This window comes from Artemia sp. Qi Xiang Cuo, chromosome 2 (genome assembly GCF_049724085.1).
Source record: "Artemia sp. Qi Xiang Cuo chromosome 2, ASM4972408v1, whole genome shotgun sequence".
NCBI classification, from domain to species: domain Eukaryota; kingdom Metazoa; phylum Arthropoda; class Branchiopoda; order Anostraca; family Artemiidae; genus Artemia; species Artemia sp. Qi Xiang Cuo.
Window position 1 is genome coordinate 53,014,890 of NC_142795.1, and position 23,893 is coordinate 53,038,782.

General features: G+C 35.5%; 1 protein-coding gene across 1 annotated transcript in view; it reads left to right on the top strand.

Moving 5' to 3' along the window:
- The window catches only part of msps (msps cytoskeleton-associated protein 5), a 226,699-nt gene that overhangs the window by 191,972 nt on the left and 10,834 nt on the right, over nucleotides 1-23,893 (top strand). Inside the window, exons 19-21 of the mRNA XM_089101805.1 lie at nucleotides 10,394-10,618; nucleotides 19,632-19,757; nucleotides 20,471-22,649. Coding sequence (XP_088957931.1) covers nucleotides 10,394-10,618; nucleotides 19,632-19,757; nucleotides 20,471-22,649 — 2,530 coding nt within the window. The remainder of the gene's footprint in view (nucleotides 1-10,393; nucleotides 10,619-19,631; nucleotides 19,758-20,470; nucleotides 22,650-23,893) is intronic.

Sequence of the window (23,893 nt, forward strand, 5' to 3'; positions counted from 1 at the left end):
TAATAAGACAAAAAGAAACGTTGACAAAGTATGTAAGAAGAGTAATATGGAAATGAAAATTTGTAGTTTCATTTATTCCTTAACCAAAAAGAACTATGGTACAAAACGTCTGTAGCGCGTTTCACCGTCTACTAATCGGCTATAATTAATTAAGAAGGTATAGATGTAGATGTTCCTGATATATGAAAATTTCTGTAGCATTATTAATTTTGCGCTGTTTTACGAGGGTCGGTGAAATCAAAAAAGCTTAATTCCAATTTCCATTTTAACTGCTACCAAAGGTCATTTAACTTTATTTTATGTTTCTTGAAATGACAATTGAAAAACAGAAACGAATTGATGAATTTCATGTAAATCCAACTAAATGGTCGTACATTGTTATTGTTTTCTTCTAGAAATGGCACCGCATTCAGCTCATTGTTACAGTATCATTGTCAATATTATCTTTATCCCCTTTAAAATGCAAGTTCAAATGTTTATAAATCCCTCTTCCCAGAGGACATGACAGTCACCTGTTTATCAATTTTTGTTAAATTGAAGTACTTTTTAAATATTTGAAAAATTGGATCTTTCATAGGTCAGATTATGTTTGCTATCTATTTTATAGAATAAGATATTTATTTCAAAAAAGGACTATCACAAGCCCCGAAGGGCCGAATTCGTATTTCGGAGTCATAAAAAAAAGAATCCAAAAAATAGCACAACAACTAAAAAACTGGCTAAACAATGCCAAAAACAACAATGTCAGAAAGACAAAGCCATTCATTAGTAAAAAAAAAGTAAAAAAAATTGTCAAATGTAAGAAAGTTAAAAAGGTAAAAACTAAAACAGCCCCCCCCCCCCCAAAAAAAAAATTTAGATATAAATAGCGTTAAAAAGGTTTAAAAGAGAACATATAAACAAGGGGGAGGGAACAAAAGAACCAAATGGACACAAACTTGTATGGAAGTTAATGTAAATGTATGAATGTTAAAAAGGTAAAACTAAAACAAAACCAGAAAAAAGATTGAGATAAAAATAGCGTTAAAAAGGTTTAAAAGAGAACATATAAACAAGGGGGAAGAGACAAAAGAACCAAACGGACACAAACATGGGTGTCACCCGTACCAACATAAAGAAAAAAAAACTAGTGGTTTATTTGATCTGTAATGAAGGGGACAAAGGTTTTTTCATACCTGGAGGTTAAGCAACGGATGGGGGACAAGATAGGGACGGGTTCAGAAACAGTAAGTGGCAGGCGGTGTCTGGATGGGGAGTGCCTCTGGGGGGTAATGTTTTCCGTGTGAGGGTTTATTATTTTATTTTTGGCAAAAAGGAGGAACAGTGTTCCTCTCCTGTGCTCGAGTTTCCAGCTTCGCCTTTTTTAGAAGGACTGAATATGGTATCATAGCTTCTTTAAAAATTATTCTTATGGCTCTTTTTTGAATAGATTCAATTTTGTCTGATTCATCACGGGAGATACCCAGGATGCCAAACTGGACAAGCATATTCAAGAATGCGGGCGGACAAAGGAAGTATAGACTCTTAAAGAATGGGAGGGGAGGAAGAGACATTTATTCAAGAGAGTAATGAGAGATATGGACACATTAGTTCTATTGACAATGTTTTTTATGCGGATAGCCCCCCTAAAATCAAAGCAAAAAACAAACCCAAGTAATTTACCGGAAGACACAGAAATATCTGGGGGAATAGGGTTGAGGAAAAGGGGTGAGGTTTTAAGGAAACAAAATGGCATTATCATAGATTTAGAGGAGTTTACTCTCATATCTAACTCCGCAGCGTCATCTGCCATATCTCTGAGAATGTTCATAGGGTTACTTACTAAGTTTCGGTAGCAGGTTTTAACAACCGCTAGGTCATCCACAAATTTCCATATGTCGGGAAATTCCTTAGCGATACTATTTATCACGACAGAAAAAAGGAGGGGACCTAGGAGAGTACCTGGGGGTACTCTATTGTGTAGAGGGAGGGGGCTGGAATAATGATTCTGATATTTGACGACCTGTGATCTACTTGATAAAAAGGAGAGAACCAATAATTTAACCAGGAAAGAATCAATATTAAAATCAGTTACAAGTTTCTCTGCTAAAATATTGTGGTTAACAAGGTCAAATGCATTTTGAAGATTAATGTAAATAAAATTTAGCCAGCAATTAGGTTTTTCGAGAATTTTCCCAATTGAGTCAATAAGAAAAACAAGCCAATGGGAAGTAGCGGTCGACTTGATGTCCCCGAATTGTCTCAGGTCAGTAAGAGGTTGGATTTTCTCCTTTAGCCAATCTGTGAGGAATCCTTCATATAGCTTAGAGAAAATGGAAGTGAGTGAAATAAGAGGAAGACCTTCAAAACCAGGTTTTCCGTCTTTCTCTTTCAAGGGGGTTATGAAACCCTGTTTCCAAATTTGTGGATATTGGCCAGACTCAGTAATCTCATTGAAAATACCAGACAAGGGCTTTTTGAGAAAGTCACTGGAAGCACTAATAAGAGGAAACAGAATATCTAAAGGGCAGACGCTTGTTTTTCGTAGTTTCCCAATTCTTCTTTCGATCTCAGAAGGAGATATGGAGGGGAAAAGAGGAGGGAGAACATGATTAGGTAATTGATAAGACAAGGCTGGAAGGTCTGGACGATGGAAGCAAGGAACCCGTTAAGATTATTAGCGGTAACTTCTGGAAATTTAGGTAGGTTAGAATCAAGCTGGTCTAGACTCCTACCACACAACTTTTTTACATCAAAATACCAATTTTTGGCTTTATTGGTAAACAATTCATTGAACATGTTTTTGTAGTAGGATTGGGCTGATTTGCGTATTTCCATTTCAATTGCATTTCTTGGATTATTAGCTTCATCCAGTTTACCGTTTCTGAAAAGATTTAATTTATTTCTAATTAGCGCTTTTATGGGTTGGTTAATGAATAGTTTGTCACGGGAGCACTTTTTAAATCTTTTTTCCGGGAAAGAAATTAGGAATTTATCATTTAGCTTTTTGTGAAAGGTAGTGATTTTTTCATCAATATCGTGCAAATTATAAATATCAGACCAATTCTCAGTACTCAGCAACGTTCCAAAAGAAAGAAGGCCAGACAATTTTAGCAAATTGTCTGCGGCATGTCCTTATCAAAGACACAAATGTAGTTGTTTATCTGTTTATGAATCATATCTGGTCTTTTTTATGTCTCTACTGCTGTTTTTAATGTAAAAGGGCCTCTCTTTTCTTTCTTTTTGTATATCCATACATTTCTGTCACTGCTTACACAAGCTAGTTGCAAAAATTAAAACAAGCAAAAGAAATCAGCAATAACTTAAAAATGATTTGATAAAATAAAAGTCCAAATAGGGATAAAATCCTTTTTAATAGACAGTGTATAATAAATTTCACAAAAAAATACCAGATATTTCGGTCACATATACAGTGACCGTCATCAGTAGTAAAACTAAAATAAAACAATTTAAAACAAAAGTTTATATACTAAATCAAATAAAACTACATAGTGTTTAACTCTCTAATTCTTTTCAAAGTAAAGGCAGAAGCTAGCCTCTTCGACCTTCTTGGATTCGGTTCATTAGCGTTCAATGATATAACATTTAGACAAGGGTCAACTACATTGGATAAATTGAACTTTACTCTGTCAGATTTTAATAAATTATCATAGATAGAGTTCAACCAATATTCACCTGTATCCCGATTCAAAGTAATATTCTTGAATAAGATTTTCTTTATTTTAAGCGTTTCACGAAAATTTTGCTTTAAACCCCGATACCTAGAAATCAAAGAGACATTCTCGAACAAAATAAAATGGTCTGGAAAATTAAAAATATGTTCTGAAAGAGGTGAAGTAAAATTTTCAGACTTAGAATCTTGCTTTAAAGCCGAAGAAATAGAATCTTTATGTTGTAATAATCTCATTTCCAAACTCTGGTTAGTACGTCCCACATATGAGCTTCCGCAAGTACATGGGATCTGATAAACCCCACTTTGTTTGCCCAATGAAGTTAGATCCTTCCCAGAATTTAGAAAACTACCCAAAGTATTATTACTCTTTAAAGCTACCCTTAGACCATTTCTTTGTGAAATTCTTTTAAGTTTTTCACTTAGCCCGGGTACATATGGTAAGGAACAAAAGACATCCTTCTCCCGAGTTGTCTCCAGGACTTCCCTGGAAATTTCTAGAAACCTTTTACTTCTTTTTGAAAAAGTCTGGTTAATTAACCATTCTGGATACATGTTGCTTATTAGTATTTTTCTTAGAAAAGACAACTCCTCAACAAATTTTGGAGAGCAACTACTAAAGATCCGATCAGTTAAAGAAAGGATCAAACCAATTTTTAGTTGGCGAGCGTGACCGGAACTATTTGACAAAAATCCATTGTTATTTGTCGGTTTTCTGTAAATTTTAAAATCCAGACTATTTTGATTTATTCAAAAGAAGAACATCAAGAAAAGGAAGTTTCCCATTCTCTTCCAATTCAACAGTAAACTTTAAATCCCCCCCCCAAACAATTGAGATGTTCCAAAAATTCTTTTAATTCCTCCTCCCCATAATGTCCCCAATAATGTCATCCATATACCAGCCCCAAAAAATATGTTTTAAAAAATATGAATCTAAAGCAGTTGTTTCAATATTCTCCACTAAAATATTAGCTAATAAAGGGGATAAAGGGGCCCCCATAGGTAAACCATTTATTTGTTTGAAATACTCCCCTCTGAATAAAAAAATAAGAGAACTTATTGCACAACCTCACTAAATACACAACTACAGAAACTTCCAAATCGCTTTTGCCGCTAATCAGATCCAAATTTCTGAAGAGCTTTCTTTCGAGAAGAGCTTCTGCTGCTTCTACATCAATATTTCTGTACATCGATACAATGTCGAAGCTAGAAAGCAAAGAATTAGAAGAAATTTCTACTTTTTTCAGTTTTTCAACCAAATTCGAAGAATTCTTAATATACGAAATTTGTGTAGACAAAAGTGGTTTACAGATTGATACTAACCATTTGCTCAAAACACTTTTTGGTGACCTTGTACTTGACACAATTAGTCGTAATGGTAGATTAGGCTTATGGATTTTGAGAAGTCCAAATAACTTAGGGCACAAGGAACTGCGTGGCAGGCATTTGTAATAAAGTTGAGGTGTAATTTTTCCTTCGTCGTTTAAACACTTTAATTCGTTCTTAAACTTATTTGTAAAAGACTCTGTTGGATTATATGATAGCTTTTTGTATGTTTTTTCACCATTTAGTAAACTTCTTAATTTTGATTCGTAGTCCTCAGTATTCATTACAACTAAAGTGTTACTCTTTTCTTGTTTTTTTAATGGTAATTGAACCATCCTTTTTTAAGTTTTTAAGAATTCTTATGTCTTTGATGGTCGTACTAGGAAATTCCGGTTTCAATACAAAATTAGACAGGGTTTTTACGGTAGAAGCTCTTACTAAGCCAACATCTTTTATTAGATTTGCGTTTTTATGCAAAGATGTTTCTATTGAAGAGATAATGTCTTCCACGGGGACTTTATCCGGTTTAAAACCAAAATTTCGGACCCTTTTCAAGCACTGATTGTTCTTGTATCGTTAAAGTTCTTGATGAAAAATTAACCACACCTGGTCCAAGAATCGACGAAGGTATTACCTCATTATTTGTTGATAATTTCGAAAACTTTTTTAGTAATGTTTCTCAGGAAAGGCGAAAGTCATAATTGAAGTGATTTTTCCTGTTTGTTGAATAAAACAAAAGTCACTTACACTAACCTTTTTTAATATAGGATTTTCCAGGGAAAGTTTATCTCTCACTATTAAAGCTCTTTTTCGACTTTTATCCTTAATGCCCTCTATACATACATGATGTACACAAAGGCATGGGCGTAGGCAGCATATTGTCTAGGGGGGGGGCAGTCGATAGTGTGATGGAGAGCCTTTTATCAAGTGCTTTTCCAACCATCTGCTTTTTCAGCCATATCATGTAAATTTGAAGGTTAGGGGGGGGGGCAGCTGCCCTCCTGCCCCCCCCTCCCCCTCCCTATGCCCATGCACAGAGGAGTATAGGAAATAAATGAAAAGAAAACTGAAAAATACAAAATTACACTTCTAACGAAAAGGGCGGCAACAAGTAGCTCATAATACTCAATAACTCATATAAAATACAATAACTCAATAAAAAAAAACAAAAATACACTTCTAACGAAAAGGGCGGCAACAAGTAGCTCATAATACTCAATAACTCATATAAAATACAATAACTCAATAAAAAAAAAAAAAAAATTAAAATTCTAACGAAAAGGGCGGCAACAAGTAGCTCATAATACTCAATAACTCATATAAAATACAATAACTCAATAAAAAATACAAAATTACACTTCTAACGAAAAGGGCGGCAACAAGTAGCTCATAATACTCAATAACTCATGAATATATAATAAATAGCTTACATGGGCGCCCATAGGCTGAATTTTAGGGGAGGGGGAGGGGGGTACCTTGTCTAATCGGCACTTCCAATGCTGTATAATTGAAATCTCAAGACAAAATATCTTAGGCAGCGCGATAGCGCTGCCTAAGATATTGCAAAAGAGCTCATGGGGGGGCAACCAGCTCCCTCTTCCCCGCGGCAATCACTTCCCCAAACACATCCAATCAAAACTTTAGATAGCCATTTTGTTCAGTGTTGTTTGAAGGTCCAGATATTATGACTTTGAGAATGACAGCCCCCCCCGCTCCCACAACCCTCAGAGCAAGGGTTGTAAGTTATGCCCTGTGGGGATATAAAGTTTTTTATAGAAAGGGTGGTCATATAAACCTCAGAGGGGGCTCATTTGATTGGTAATCAGAAGTTTTACTGGCATTTTTAACAGTCAAAAGTGATTGGAGGTCATCCAGCCCTCCCTCCCCCCATACACCAATCATCTACCCAAACTCATTCAATCATATTTTTTTAGATAGCCATTTTGTTCAGTGTAGTTGAAAGGTCTAGAAATTATGTCTTTGAGGATAACTCAACCCCCCCTCTTTAAATAGCCCTCAGGTCAAGGGTTGTAAGTTACGCCATAAGGTTTTTATAGAAATGGTGGTCATATAAACTGCAAAGAGGGCTCATTGGATTGGTACTCAGAAGATATAGGGCTCTTTCTAAGAGTCAAAGTGATCAGAAGGCAAATACCCCCCCCCCCCCACGCACATATGTCATATTTTACCGAAGCGCATCTGATAGTATTTTTAAGATGGCCATTTGTTGTCGTAGAAGCTTCGAAAAGGGCGCAGTCGGTTGGTAATTGAAAGGCTAGTGCCTTCTTTAATAGTCAAAAGTGATTGGAGGGTAACCAACCCCACATCCATCATTTCCCCAAACATTTCCAGTCAAAATTTCGAAATACTTATTTTGTTTGACGTAGTTTAATAGTCCAGAAATTATGTCTTTGAGGATGAGAGCCCCCTCACAGTCCTCAGGGCAAAGGTTGTAAGGTATGCCCCGAGGGCATTTAAGGTTTTTAGGGAAACGGTGGCCGTGTAAACTTCAGAGGGGGCTTATTGGATTGGAAATCGGAAGTTGAAGAGCCATTTTTAAGAGTCAAACTTATCGAAGGGCAGCTATGCCCCCCCCACGTCACATTTTCGCCCAATGTATTCGATAGGAATTTTAAGATAGCCATTTGCTCAAAAACAGTCCAAAGATCTAATAACGCAGCCTTTGGGGTTGACACAACCCCCAAAGTATGGGGATAAGGGTTTTGAGCTATGCCCCGGGGGATGTAAGGTTTTTATGAAGAGGTGATCTTGTGAACTTTAGAGGAGGCTCATTTGATTGGAAATGCATAGTTTTAGTTCCATTTTAAGAGTCAGGCGTGATGGAGCGAAAATAGCCCCCCTCTGCCTGATATTCTCTTTTCCCCAAACACATTCAATCGAAATTGGGAGACAGCCATTTTGTAGCCAATAGTCCAAACAGAATATAACAATGTCTTCAGTAATCAAATATAAGAAATATTTCGGTGGGGATTGAACTAAACAAAAACAAACTATGAGCATGTAAACTTTCAAAAAGGTGACAAAGTAATATCTTAACAACAACTTATATTATTAAGTTATATCTATAAGAGTAAGTTGTGGGAGATTTTTAATCAGCCAGAAGGCTCTATATGTATACTTTTAGTACTACAACTACAGTTACTGTAACTAATGACGCTAAGAGTATTAAGGTAAAACTATAGGAAGTGTTTAGGGGGCGTTCCAATTAAACAAAAAAACTGTATATATGTAGGTTTTCAAAAAGGCATACAATATCATAGGCAGCACCACTCTATTATAGCTAGAAATATTATTGAAACATTTAAAGAAGCTAATTCGATTCAAAATTAAAAGTTCTGGGGTCGTTTCTAAGAGTAAAAAGAGATTAGAGGGCAATCAGCCTGTCTCTCAAGCCAATTTATTTCCAAAACATATCTAGTCAAAATTCTTAGACAACTATTTGTTCAACATAGTAGAACGGTCCAGCAACTATGTCTTTAGGGATATTGGGCATGTCGAACCCCCACAATTATGCCAAAGTACGGATTCTTATTGAAAAAAAACGAAAAGATATGAAATAATTGTTTTTCATGAAAATGACTGTCAATAAAAAACGAACAGAAATGCATTCCACAAAACTAGCTTTTCAAAGAAAAGTAAAGAGCTCCATTAAGCAATCAAAAGTTAAGTAATCATCCAAGCGTAAAACCATCACAAATCACTATCAATAAATAAATGTAGTTGAAAATGAACAGAAATGGCAATGAATAACCGAGTCTAATTCAAACCGATCAAAATTTAACACGGATAGGGCTGAAAACTCCTATGTTTTTATAACATCCAAACACCGTTTATATTTCCCTGAAAGCAAAATATATTTAAAAGTTTTCACTTTTTTACTTTAATAAGTAAAAAAAAATGTTACTCACCTATGTTTACCCTTTTTTATTTTAAGGAATAAATATCAGTATAGGTATATTAAACTGACAATTCACGGTCTTTTTTTTCAGTAAAGCCTAAGTTATGTTCTGGTCTTGAGAAGGCATTGGGGCTGTCAGCCCTAGTAATGTTAATTTTGCTCGTTTTGAGTTTGAATCGGCTATTTATTATAATTTTTGTTCGTTTTGAGTTTCATTTAATTGTTGATAGTGATTTGTGGCAGTTTTACGCTTGGAAGATTAGGCTATTTGACTTTATTTCTGACCATTTTTGGATTAATAGAGCTCTTTACTTTTCTTTGAAAACTTATTTTGTTGAAAGTTTTTCAAATTAATACAAATATATGACACCATTGTTCAGCCAGGGGGGTGGCTGCCCCCCCTTGCTCCCCCTTATGGATGCCCATGATAGCTTATGATAGCTCATTAGTGCATAACACTAAAAACACTTATAAAACGTAATGCATAAACACTCATAATACATAACACATAAATAGCTGTTTTATTAAAGCAATGGCGACATAATTTCCATTAACGAGACAATTAAGGGGAATATTTATTCTATTCTCTCTAGATCCTCTAAGAAATCGGTCGTATTGTTGATCCATTTTAACAATAATGTCAAATATTCCGAATTTTCGTATAATATACCTATGTTTGAACCATAGAGGAATTCCAAGAAAATGTGTACAAAACCGGAAAAAAGTACACGCGGATACGCTTTTTATCACTTTTACTTAAAAACTTCAAAAATGGAACAATGAAAAATACCCGAGGTGCAAATATTGAATTATAAATTATATCAAGCGTTTGTCTATCAAAACGACCTCTCACCCTGACTAACAGGCCGTAAAATTGCCTGAATTTACCCAGTGCTGACGATAACACCAATTCCCGCATAGCTTTAATTGTTGGGCCAAAAGTCAACCCGAGGTTTTTAATGGAATCTTTATTAAAGATTCTCACATTACTATGTGAGGCTAAATTTGAAACCACCAGGCTATGTAATGAGGAGGTATACCTGAGAGGACATTAATGGTCTCTATTGTATAAGAGTATTAAGGACCTCTATTTCCTTCTTTTGTAGAAGAAAATACATTTCTATTTAAGCAACTTCAGGATCAAAGAATCTATTTTTTTCTGAATAAAAGTGCCTAAAGACTACTTGTTGTGATCGTATCCGTGGTGTCATACCATTGTTGGTCGTATCTTTCTAATGACTCCTATTTAATAAGAAATTACCATTTAGCTGTTTTTATTTATGAATAATTTTTTTATACGCTATTTTCTTTATGAAAAATTATTATACCTACAAGTAAGATGTGCATAGGTTAATGTAACGTAATTAATAATTAATTAATTATTAAACGGAGTCATTAATAATTATTATTAAATAATTAATTTTAATTAATTATTAAATAATTAAGTGTAATTATTCGTCTCTGTATATTTTTTATAGCCTGCCTCGAAAAACACAATAATTGGATTGCTCGACAAAACGCGTCCAAACCTTCCAGCCAAACCCCAGCCACCACCTCCCACTTCTAGTGGCTTTGCCACGACAGCAAGACCCAAATCAGCTAATCCGAAGTTAGTTCTACCTAACATAGATGATGACAGTGCTGCTACTGTAAGAGGCCACGAAAAGAAGCCAGCATCTACCAGGGTCCCGTCAAAATCAAGGGTAAGTCTTGACATCTTTTGTTACTCGTGTCGTCTCTGCTTAGTTAAAAAGTACCATTATAATTGAAGTGATGCAAAATATATTGAACATATTTATATTGAGATGGGTACTTAATTATTTGGAAGACACAAAAGAATTCGGTCTGCAAGATCTGACAAAAACCGGTTTAGCTTTCTATATTTGGAGACAATTAGTTTAGGCTCAGTCAAAAAATTACGTTGTAGGTATATTTTAATTAAATATTTAGTGTATAAAGCTGGTATTTCGGTTAGGTTAGGTATTGAATATAATGCGTTGTGCGTGGCCTGCTTTACCTAATTCTTCGTCCTTAATTTTCATCACATTTTGGTATATTTCAGTAGGATTAATCGCACTTCACTTCTTGGGTGTGTTCCGAATAATTAATAATTACCATTGTATGGAGTGACAAAAAAAAAACTATATCTAACTTCTGGATCGGATAGGTTAGAGATTCTGCTTAGGATTTTTTTTACTTATTTACATGAACCAATTGAAGAATCCAACATATCAAACACCTACTGAGAGTCCTCTGAGAATTTGGTGGCCCCAAAACCCATTCTTGAGATATTTTCTTTTTGTAAATAATAAGCAGAATAGCCCCATGTTTAAGCTACGTAATATTTTAAGCCTATCCCCTGGCTAAGTTAGGGGTTTTGAACCCCTCCCTCGTAATGTTTGTCAGACTCGTAAAAACGTAACAAAAATGGGAAAAAAAATCGTTTTGTAACCAACCCCCCCCCTCCCGAAAAAAATTCTGGATACGTCCCTGGTCACAGGTGAAATGATAACCAGCCCAGGGTTTGCTTTGCTTTTCGTTTTAACAAGCATCGAAGAATTTTTTTTTTCTTTTAATAGTTTCAGAGGCAACGCTGTAGCGTTTGCCTATAGTAATGGCCATACGGCTCTAATGTTTTATTATTATTTTTTTCCCCAGAGGCACTTCATATGGAAGGGGTTGTCATAGAAACTTCAAAGGGGGCTCATTCGATTGGAAATCGAGAGTTCTAGTGCCTTTTAAATGATTGAACGGCAACTAGGCCCCCCCCCCTCCACGCCCATCATTCCCCCAAACACATCCAATCAAATTTTTTAGGATGACACTCCCGCACAACCCTCAGGGCAAGAATTTTAAGTTATGCCCTGGGGACATATAAGGTTTTTATAGAAGGCGTTGTCGTAGAAACTTAAAAACAGCCTCATTAGATTGGAAATTAGAAGGGTTTTTGCCCTTTTTAATAGTCGAAAGTGATTGGAGTGCAACTAGCCCCCCCCCCCACGCCCATCATTTCCCCAAACACATCCAATCAAAATTTTGAGATAGCCATTTTGTTCAGCGTAGTTTATTTCCAGATAGAAAACATATTTTTGAGAAGGACACTCCCCCACAACCCTCAGGGCAAGGGTTTTGAGTTATGCCCTGGGGGCATATCAGGTTTTATAGAAGGCATTGTCGTAGAAACTTCAAAACAGGCTCATTCGATTGGAAATTAAAGGGCTAGTGCGCTTTTTAATAGTTGAAAGTGATTGGTGTGAAACTACCCCCCCCCCCCCACGCCCATCATTTCCCCAAACACATCCAATCAAAATTTTTAGATAACCATTTTGTTCAGTGTAATTGATTTCCAGATAGAAAATATATTTTTGAGAAGGACACTCCCCCACAACCCTCAGGGCAAGGGTTTTAAGTTATGCCCTGGGGGCATATAAGGTTTTTTATAGAAGGCATTGTCGTAGAAACTTGAAAACAGGCTCATTGCGATTGGAAATTAAAGGGCTAGTGCGATTTTTAATAGTCGAAAGTGATTGGTGTGAAACTACCCCCCCCCCCCCCCAACGCCCATCATTTCCCCAGACACATCCAATAAAAATTTTGAGATAGCCATTTTGTTCAGTGTAGTTGATTTCCAGATAGAAAATATGTTTTTGAGGAGGACACTCCCCCTCAACCCTCAGAGAAAGGGTTTTAAGTTATGCCTTTGGGGTATATAAGGTTTTTATAGAAGGCGTTGTCGTAGAAACTTCAAAAAAGGTTCATTCGATTTGGAATTCAAAGGGATAGTGCCCTTTTTAAAAGTCGAAAGTGATTGGAGGGCAACTAGCCCCCCCTCCCACGCCCATAATTCCCCCAAATACATCAAATCAAAATTTTGAGATAGCCATTTTGTTCAGCGTAGTTGATTTCCGCATGGAAAATAAGTTTTTTACGAGGACACTCCCTCACAACCCTCAGGGCAAGGGTTTTCACTTACGCCCTGGGGGTATATAAGGTTTTTATTGAAGTTATTGTTGTAGAAACTTCAAAAAAGGCTTATTCGATTGGAAATTTAAAGTGCTAGTGCCCTTTTTAATAGTCGAAAGTGATTGAAGGAGAACTAGCCCCCCCCCCCCCCACGCCCATCATTCCCCCAAACACATCCAGTCAAAATTTTGAGATAGCCATTTTGTTCAGCGTAGTTGATTTTTTGATAGAAAATATGTTTTTGAGGAGGAGAATCCCCCACAACCCTTAGGGCAAGGGTTGTAAGATGTACCCCGATAGTATGTAATGTTTTTATAGAGAGGACTGTCGTAGCAATTTCAGAATAAGATCATTCCATTGGAACTCCTAAGGGTTGCTACCCAATTTAATAGATAAAAAGCATTGGAAGGCAACTAACAACCCCACCGCTTATCATTCCCCCAAAAACATCAAATCAAAATTTTGAGGTAGCCATTTTGTTCAGCGTAGTTGATTTTCACATAGAAAATATGTTTTTGAGGAGGACACTCCCCGACAAACCTTAGAGCAAGGGTTTTAAGTTATGCCCTGGGGGCATATACGGTTTTTTTAGAAGGTATTGTCGTAGAAACTTCAAAAGAGGCTCATTCGGTTGGAAATTCAGAGGGCTAGTGCCCTTTTTAATAGTCGAAAGTGATTGGAGGGCAACTAGGCCCCCCACGCCCATCATTCCCCCAAACATCCAATCAAAATTTTAAGATAGCCATTTTGTTCAACGTAGTTAATTTTCAGATAGAAAATATGGTTTTGAGGAGGACACTCCCCCACAACCCTCAGGGCAAGGGTTTTAAGTTATACCCTGGGGGTATATAAGGTTTTTATAGAAGGCGGTGTCGTAGAAACTTCAAAAAAGAGCTCATTCAATTGGAAATTCAAAGGGCTTGTGCCCTTTTAATAGTTGAAAGTGATCTGGGGACATCTAACCTCCCTCTCAAGCCCACCTTTTTCCCAAACATTTCCAATCAAAATTTTGAGACAGCCATTTTATTAAAGGTGGTTTTAAGGGCTGGAAATTAGGTCTTTGAGGATGACAACTCCCCCACAGCCCTCAGGGCAAGGGTTGTAATTTAAGGATTCTCCGAATCCTTCATACTATTTTTATGGATGGGATACTCGTATAAACTTTAGAGAAGGCTCATTTGGTTGGAAATGGAAAGTTCTTGTTCCTTTTTAAGAGTCAAAAGAGATTGGAGGGCAACTAGCCCCCCTCCTCCTCCACGCCCTAAATGCATCAAATAAAAATTTTGTTCAAAATAGTTCAAAGGTTAAGTAATAAAACTCTGGCGTCGAAAAAACCTCCCAGGGTCCGGGGGCAGGAAGGCATTGTCGTAGAAACTTCAGAGAGGGCTAATTTGATTGGAAATTGGAAGTTCTAGTCCAGCTCTTACGAGTCAAAATCGATCGAAGGGCAAATACCCCCCCACGCCCTTTTTTCCCCCCCCTACCTTTGAACTAATTCTGTTTATAACTGAAGGCTCAATGAAAGTTAGAATGTTTTGATACTAACACACACTTATTAGGCATCTGCTCTCCTCCCTAACAAGGAAAGAAACAAAGAGTGTAAGGCAGTGGCGGATCCATGGGAGGGGCGAGGGGCGCCCCCCCCCCTCTAACGTAGTATAAAGTAATGTAATTTACTTAATTAACGCAAGATTGCGTTAATTAAACTTGCTCCTAACGCAACCAAGTATTAATTCATTGAACCCTTATGGCTCTTTTCTTAGGTAACGCTATAGTATTGCTTCTGACCTTGAATAGAAATTTCAGCTTCCATTTTTATTAATATCCGAAATTATCTGAGGGGAATATGTTTGGGGAGCATATTCCACGGCTGGGAAATTTCTGCTGGGTGGAATTTAACGCGGGGGAATTATAAGCAGGAAAAGAAAATGTTCTTTGAGGGGGGCGGGAATTTCCCAGGGGTGGGCTTTACAAATGTGAATTATTCAGGGAGGGGACGACTAAACCAATTCGATACTATTCTAAATTTTACATCTGAAAGTAACGGGAATAAAGAATCAACGGAAATGTCAGAGATAGCACTTCAGGTTCCTTTAGACGATTTTGTTCGGGTCTTTTGAAAAAAGACATTTTCAAAAGACAGATTAATTTCATTTGTTTTACTTTCTCTGTGGCTGCTCAATTATGCATGTGAGGGGGGAGACTTCACCCCACCACTGTCTCCGCTAAGGTTTCAGTTTTATCTCAAGCCTTAAAAATGAACGCAATGCGATAAAAGTATTACTCAAAATAACATATATTGAATAATATATACACATAACACGGAACAATTAATCAAAATTGCATAATATGATTTGAGGCTCACCCAAATGATGGGCCAGGGGGCTCACCATTCCACAATCTATGAAATTAATCCTGCAGTAACTGAAAATATAGAGTATTTTGAGTATTTTAACGTCTTCCACAACTCAAACGGTCCAACATTCTACAGCCCAATGAGTCTGTCTAATCTCCTAAATCGGGAACGGAGGAGATAAGCGAAGTTCCGCCCCGTATTGGATGAGTCTCCAACATCCCCCTCCCCCTCTCCTACTGTCTACGCTAAAGCTTTCTTCCTTCTGCCAACTACGCCACCCCCAACCCCAAAGACTTTAATAAGGTAAAGTTTTGTATGGGAAGAACACACAGTAAATTTATTACAATTATCCAATTATAAGTTTAAAATACATAATCTGCTATAGATAAAAAACTGCTTTTGCTCGAAAAATCCCGTTAAGATCCATTCTAAGCAGTCACGTTCTCTCTGTGTCAACCAGTGAAATAATCTAAACACTCTTATTGGTGCTATATTGTCAATCAATTCATAGTTGTCAATTGCTGTCCACAAGCTATGCATGCAGTCTGTTGTTCATATATAAGTTTTTTATCAAAGAGGTAATCGTTTCTATTTTTAAAAAATCCTCATTCGATTTAAATTGAAATTTCTAGATCCGTTTTTTAAAGTCAATAATAATGGGACAGTAAGCAACCCCCCCCCCATGCAATAAAAGCTGGAAACTTTTTGCAATCAAAAACGAATAAAAATTAATTAAAAAAAACTTTCCGAAAAATAAGTTTTTCAAAGAAAAGTAAAGGCCATTTTAAACTTAAGCTCAGGATATATTAATACCTTTTAAAATTAAAACTAAAAACAACCAAAAATTACTATTAAAGAATAAATGAAACCCAAAACGAACAGAAATTAAATAAACAATCATAGCAAAAAACATACAACAAGTAATAATATAAATGAATAAATAGATTTTAATGCGAATAATGCTTAGAGTTAATATGAAAATCAAGCTTAAAACGAAAAAAAAACAGTTTTGCTATTAAAGTATAAATGAAAGTTAAAACGAACCGAAATTAAATAAACAATCAATGCGAACAAACATACAATATATATTAATGTAAATGAATAAATGAATCTTAAAACGAGTGAAACTTAAATTGAATATGCAAATCAAGTTTGAATCGAATAAAATAACTAAAAATAAGAGTTTGGGTATCGCCTCACTGCAGAAGCCTAAAACCTACTGCGTCACTGGCGCTTTACTGAAAACGAATTATATTACAAATGTTTTCTTTTGTACTTAATATTGAAAATAAATATTAAAATTACAGTAAAAGTTTGAACTGATAAGCTTTTAGCAATTAATATAATTATGCATCAAATATTCATTTTAGTTTATTAGTTCTTTCCAAGATTGGTCAAGACAAATATAGTTTCACTACAAACAAAATTTGGATACCGCCCCCTTCTTTAACTGCAAAAACCTAAAGCCTTCTGCGTCATTGGTGCTTCACTGAAAACGAATTACTCGTATATTACAAATTTATTATTTTCCAGTTCTTACAGCATTGAAAATAAAAATTACAGTGAAAAAAAAAAATCTTGAACTGATGGATCTTTCAACAATTAATATCATTATATATCTAATATTCAATTTGATTTTGTTTATACTTTCCAAGACTGTTCAAGACTCATATAGTTTTCAGTAAGGTGCCAATGACGCAGTAGGTTTAGGCTTCTGCAGTGAGACGATACCCAAGCTCTTGTTTGTAGTTATTTTTATTCGATTCAAACTTGATTTGCATATTCAATTTAAGTTTCACTCGTTTTAAGATTCATTTATTCATTTACATTAATATATATTGTATGTTTGTTCTCATTGATTTTATTTAATTTCTGTTCGTTTTCAGTTTCATTTATACTTTAATAGCAAACTATTTTTTTCGTTTTGAGCTTGATTTTCATATTCACTCTAAAGCATTACTCGCTTTAAAACCTATTTATTCATTTATATTATTACTTGTTGTATGTTTTTTGCTATGATTGTTTATTTAGTTTATGTTCCTTTTTAGGTTTCATTTATTCTTTAATAGTAATTTCTGGTCGTTTTGAGTTTGAATTTTAACAGGTATTCATATCTCCTGAGCTTAAGTTTAAAATGGCCTTTACTTTTCTTTAAAAAACTTATTTTTCGGAAAGTTTTTTTTAATTAATCTTTTACAAAAGCTGTTCAGTGTTACTTTGGTGATACGCATCCATCCATTACCATAGATGCCATGGTCTTTTCTCTGTATAAATAAAAAAAACAAGTTTTTTTAACTGAAAGTAAAGAGCGACATTAAAACTTAAAACGAACCGAAATTATTCCGTATATGAAAGGGGCTATCCCTTCCTCAACGCCCCGCTCTTTACGCTAAAGTTTTACTGTTCCTCACGACTCTATTTTTTAAATCAATAAAAAACTTTAGCGTTAACAGCGGTCAAAAAAAAGTTTGACATAATCAAAAAGTGTGATTTTAGTTCCAGTTGTTTAATAATGACTCCTGAATACCAACGGCTGTTTAATTAAAATAATAACCTCTTTTAAAAGTTAAAAAAAACTTTAGCGTAAGAGCGAGCTATTGAGGAGAGGCAACCCCCTCAAATACGTGATATTTTCTGTTCATATTAAGTTTATTACGGTACCGCGTATTAAGCTGCATGAGATAAAATTAAATGCTAAGATTGGCCGAAAAATGACACAAACAAATTATTGTTTATATCGTCCATTATTTAACAAAATTCTAACTTTAGCGTAAAGAGCGAGGTATTGACAAGGGATGAACTCCCTGATATAGGTAATATGAGGGTGTTCGTCCCCTCGTCAATACCTCACTCTTTATGCTAAAGTTCAAATTTTGTTCCAATTCTATAAGAGTGGCCCCTGAATCACAAAGGCCGTTACATTAGAATAAATAGCTCTTTTGAAATTACTAAAAATACTTTAGCGTAAAGAGCGGGGTATTGAAGAGGGGACGAACCCCCTCATACACGTAATAATATCCGTTCGTTTTAAGTTTTAATTTTGCTCCTTACTTTCAGTTGAAAAAACTTGTTTTTTTATTTAATTTCTGATTGTTTTTAAATAATTCTGGAAAATCCAGCGCCCTCTTCATGGAAATTCTTTTCCTCCATGGAAAGATCCTCCCACGTAACTCTTCCGTCGACCCCCCCCCCCCACCCACCAGAAAAAATACCCCCTGAAAACTTCGGTATAGTTTCCAATAACCAATACTATTTGTAAACAATGGGCAAAGTTCATAACTTCCTCCTGCAGCCCGTCCCCTCAGGACTTTGGGGGATTTAATCGTCCTCAAAGACATAGTTATTAGTTTTTTCGACTATGCTGAACCAAATGGCTATTTTCAAAAAAAATTTCCGGTGAATTTGGGAAAAAAATGAGCGTGCGAGGGGTCTAGTTGCCCTTTAATTTTTGTTTTTGCGCTTAAAAAGGGCACTAGAACTTTTAATTTTCGCTCGAATGAGCCTTCTCACGACATTCTAGGACCACTGGGTCGATACGATCACCCCTGGGAAAAAAACAACAAATAAAGACGCATCCGTGATCTTTCTTCTTGCAAAAAGTACAAAATTCCACATTTTTGCAGAGGAGCTCGAAACCTCTACAGTAAGGTTCTCTAATACTTTGAATCTGATGGTGTGGTTTTCATTATGATTTTATTACTTTTAGGGGATGTTTCCCTCTTTTTTCGAAAATAAGACAAATTTTCTTAGGCTCGTAACTTTTAATTGGTACAACTAAACTTGATGAAACGTATATATTTAAAATCAGCATAAAAATCCTTTTCTTTTGATGTATCTATTGTTCAAAATTCCGTTTTTTAGAGTTTGGGCTACTATTGAGTCGGGTCACTCCTTACTTACAGCTCGTTACCACGAACTGTTTGATTAATGCTACGATGAGAATTTACCCTGTTAGTAATTCAATTTCCCATTCTAAATTGTCGATTGCGTAATGAACAATGTCGAATAATCAAAGCAAATTCAACTGAATTGTCTGCTTTTATGGAAGGACAGGTTATTTTATAGACGGAAACTGAGTCATTAATTCACTAAAATATAGGTGTTTTGTGCAAAATGTGCTTTTCAAAATCCTTAAGTCTCTCTGTTGTTTTTTTTTCAATTTTTTTTAATGGAAATGCCAAAAAAGGGTATTTTTCAACATCTATGGGACAGGGGGCTGTTGCATCCAAAAATAATGTCAAATGCTTTGTAATTTAAAAGTTTTCTATTTTGTATATTGTAAATATTTTTTTTTTCACATATTTGAATTTCTTTGTGGGATTCCAGTTTTGTATACTGACACACATAAATGTCACTTTCACGGTTTTATGCCTATAACCTCTTGTATTTCATTTCAGTTACCTTCTGCAAATGCAAAGAGTATTCCTGGTCGGACGAAAAAAGATGAGGACATCGATATTTCACCTTTGTTACAACACAACATTCTTAAAAATCAGAGAATCAATGACGAGATGAAATTGAAGGTTAGCTCCCATTACCTTCTTTTTTTTATTCGGAGTATTTACCTATTAGACGTGTTCCACTATTGGCCTGCTTATTAATGTAAAATATGCATTTTTTGTCCTTCGAGACTTGGTGAAATACAATGTGTTGAATAGGGAAAAAAGTTAAAAGAAAAATTGATCGTCCTTTAAATTATGCCAGGTGGCGTGTCACTACCATATGCACTGCACATCGTGCCTGCACACTAAGAAAAATAAGGGACTTCCCGCTCCTCATTTATTATGATTAGCCATCACTTGCCAATTATTACCAATAATCATGAACGCGTCGTTTGTTTGGAAATAGCAAGAATGGAGATAATGGATAAGCTGGTCTCGGAATAAAATTTCTCTTTGAATACGAATTCACCTTTTAAAAACGGCCTGTTTCTCCGTTTATTAAGTTTTTTTGTTGGTGTTTTTTTTTTGCCTGAATGAACAGTGCATCTCTCTCTCTCTCTCTCTCTCTCTCTCTCTCTCTCTCTCTCTCTCTCTCTCTCTCTCTCTCTCTCTCTCTCTCTCTCTCTCTCTCTCTCTCTCTCTCTCTCTCTCTCTCTCTCTCTCTCTCTCTCTCTCTCTCTCTCTCTCTCTCTCTCTCTCTCTCTCTCTCTCTCTCTCTCTCTCTCTCTCTCTCTCTCTCTCTCACACACACATCTTTTACTCTATTTCTCATTAAACATTTCTTTCCATTTTAGTGCTTGAAATGGAATTTTGTTTCTCCACGTGAAGAGTTTATTGATCAACTAAAAGATCAGATGACGGTGGCTGGTTTTAATAAATCTCTCATGCAGAACATGTTTCATACTGACTTTAAGATGCACATCAGAGCTATTGAATCACTCCAAGAAGATTTGAATAATGGTAATATTGAGGCTCAGAAATCAAACCTCGACTTATTGCTCAAATGGATGACAATCCGATTCTTTGACACCAATCCCTCTGTTCTTATTAAAGGATTAGACTATTTAAGTTGTGTATTTAATGCACTGAGTCAAGATGATTATAGGATGCATGACCTGGAAACCACCTGTTTTGTTCCATATTTAATCACTAAAATCGGGGACCCTAAGGATACTGTAAAGAATAGTGTGCATCAAATTATACGCCAAATCTGCAAGGTTGCACATACGCCGAGACTAATGCTGCATTTAATGGACGGGCTAAAATCTAAAAACGCCCGTCAACGAACTGAGTGCTTAGACGAACTTGGATATTTTATCGAAAACGTTGGCAGTGCTGTTTATCAAGGCACACCGTTTTTGAAAGAAATAGCGAAGCAGATTGCTGACAGAGATAATTCGGTACGTAACGCTGCTCTTAACTGTGTTGTGCAAGCTTATTTTGTTGAAGGTGATAAAGTACGAAATATGATTGGTCATCTGGCAGAAAAGGATTTAGCAATGCTTGAAGAGCGGATTAAACGTGCAGGAAAAAATCGTCCAGTTGCTCCAATAACTGCTACAAAGAATGCTTCTCCTGAGAGTAAACTGCCGCAAAGTCGAATCGGTAGACCAGGTTCAGCTCCTGTACTCCAAAATGTAAATAATAATTTACCTAAAGAGCTAGAATCTAAGGAAGAAAAAGCTAGAGGGTGTCACGAAGAATTTCAAAACATCGCGGAAGACCTTGAAAATGAAATTGGTAAAAACATTGGCGCACACTCTGTAGATATAAATGATGTGCTCAGTAAATTGAAAAAAGCTGATTTTGATGATGTTCGCACGGACGCCCCACGACGTGAAACAAGCATTCCACGACCATCTCCAACCAAATCTGCTCTTGAGCCTGCTGCCCATCGTGTAGCAGCTATTGATTTTTTAATTAATCAAGTTTTGGATGATAACCCCTATAAATGCACACAAGCTCTGCAGCAAATTGAACAAAGTTTGAAACAAGACCCGATGATGATAGCCAAAGTTGATAGTGTAATTAAAGCTTGCACCCAACAGTTGACTATGAACGGTGAGGAAAATGCACGAACTCAGCTGGATTCTTTGAAGGTCTATCAAAGCTGCTTGCGAACCCTATTGGCTCTATATAGTAGTGATTTATTAGGCTCCAAGGGCTCCAGTGAAAGCCTTGAAGCATTGATGCCAACTTTGATAGGTATTCTTGTTGATGGAAGGTTTGAGGGCGAATCGAAAGAGCTGTCAAGTGTGTTTAAGCAGACAAATATGCTAATCCTTCGTATTGTTGAAAAATCAGACCATACAGCTATCACTTCAACACTGCTTCGTCTATTGATGGATTCGGTAGATAGTAAAGGACCTAATTCTAAATACGTAGATTTGGTTCAAAAGTGCATATGGAAAGTCATACGACTTCTACCCGAATGGATCCCAAGTCTAAAACTCGAAGTTATTCTTCAAGATATCCATGATTTCATGAAAGCATATCCTAATGCATCGTGGAAAGGTAGAGAATCAGATATGCCTATTCGAACAGTCAAAACAATATTGCATACAATTGTGAAAGATGTTGGACGAGATATATTGGATCTATTGAATGGTATAAAAGATTTGAACAGCTCAGAACTGTACCCTTACTTAAAAAAAATTTTCTCTCAGGGAGGCTTGACCTCAAAAGAACCTCGGTCTTCTGAAAGTAGCATTAGTAATGTTTCCACAGACCCGAGCGGAACACTGTCAAAAAAAGACCAGGACCGCTTAACAACAATAGTTAGAAAGATTGGAACAAGGGACCTAACTAGGGAAGGGCTGTCAGAATTTTATGACTTCAAGCTGGAGCACCCGGAAGCGGATCTTGCGCCTTTTTTTGGAAAATGCTCCGAATTCTTTCGAGCTTATATCGAACGAGGACTTCTCCTTGTCGAGAAGGAGAGAAAAACCCTGGGGAAAAAGTCTGTTTCGACTGGTAAGTTCTTTTTTTCCCTTTTTTGTATAAAAGACATCTAACTATTATTGAGCTTGTGATCTAAGGCTGACAATTTGTACTTCAAAATGCTAGCAAAAGAATAAACAATTAAAAAGAGGAAATAAAAAGACAAAATAAAAAATCTGACTGGCCTAAATTAAAAGAGAGGTTTTTTAACTTCGTTCAAATTTATTTTTTGGGTTATCTGAACCAACGAATGTATAAGAATGAATGAAAATTATTAACGTATATATGGTTTTAAATTAACCTATATACAGTATTGTTCTTTCACAAAAAAAAAAAAAAAAAAAAAAATAACATCCAAAAAGAAAAAAAAATAACATTGAAAATGAAATGTTGTATGTGAATCTTCCTCTTGTTGCATTTGCAGAGAAAATGAGAAATTTAAAAAAAAAAGAGAAAATAAAAAATATTTTTGTTAACTTCGTTAAAATTTAATTTTTTGGTTATTATATCTGAACCAACGAATTATAAAAATAAATCAAAATTCTTAACATATATATGATTTGGAATTAAGCTGTATACAGTATTGCTCTTTAATAAAAAAAAACACTAAACGAAAAGAAAAATACCATTGAAAATGAAATGTTGTATTTTAATCTTTCCAAAATCATTGGTAGAGTGATAGAACTTCTAATACATGTTCGTCCACTCACTGCATTTGTATGAGAAACGAGAAATAAAAAAAAAAAGAGAAAATTAAATTGTGGTTCTCCGAATCAACGAATTAAATAAATGAAAATTCTTAACATATATGGTTTGGAATTAAGCTATATACAGTATTGCTCTTTAAGAAAAGAAAAAATAAAAATGAAATGGTGTACTTTAATCTTTTCAAAATGATTGGCAGAGTGATAGAAATTTTTATTATAGATTTTCGTCCATTCAGTGCATTTGTAGAAGAAATGACCAATTAAAAAAAAAGGAAAATTGAGAGGTGTTTATTAACTTTGTTAAAATTTAAGTTTTTGGTTATCTGAATGAATGAATTATAAGAATGAATGAAAATTTTTAATTATAAATGATTTGAAATTAAGCTAGACAGCATTGCTCTTTGAAAGACATCAATAATTTAACTAACCAAAAAATAGAAATAAAAATATAATCAAAAACAAAATGTTGTATTTCAAATTTTTTCAAAAATAAGTTGGATAGTTAGAAAGATTCATTGCATTTTAAGAGGCATAGAGACTTCATTGTTGGCTGGGGACACGAGCCATAAT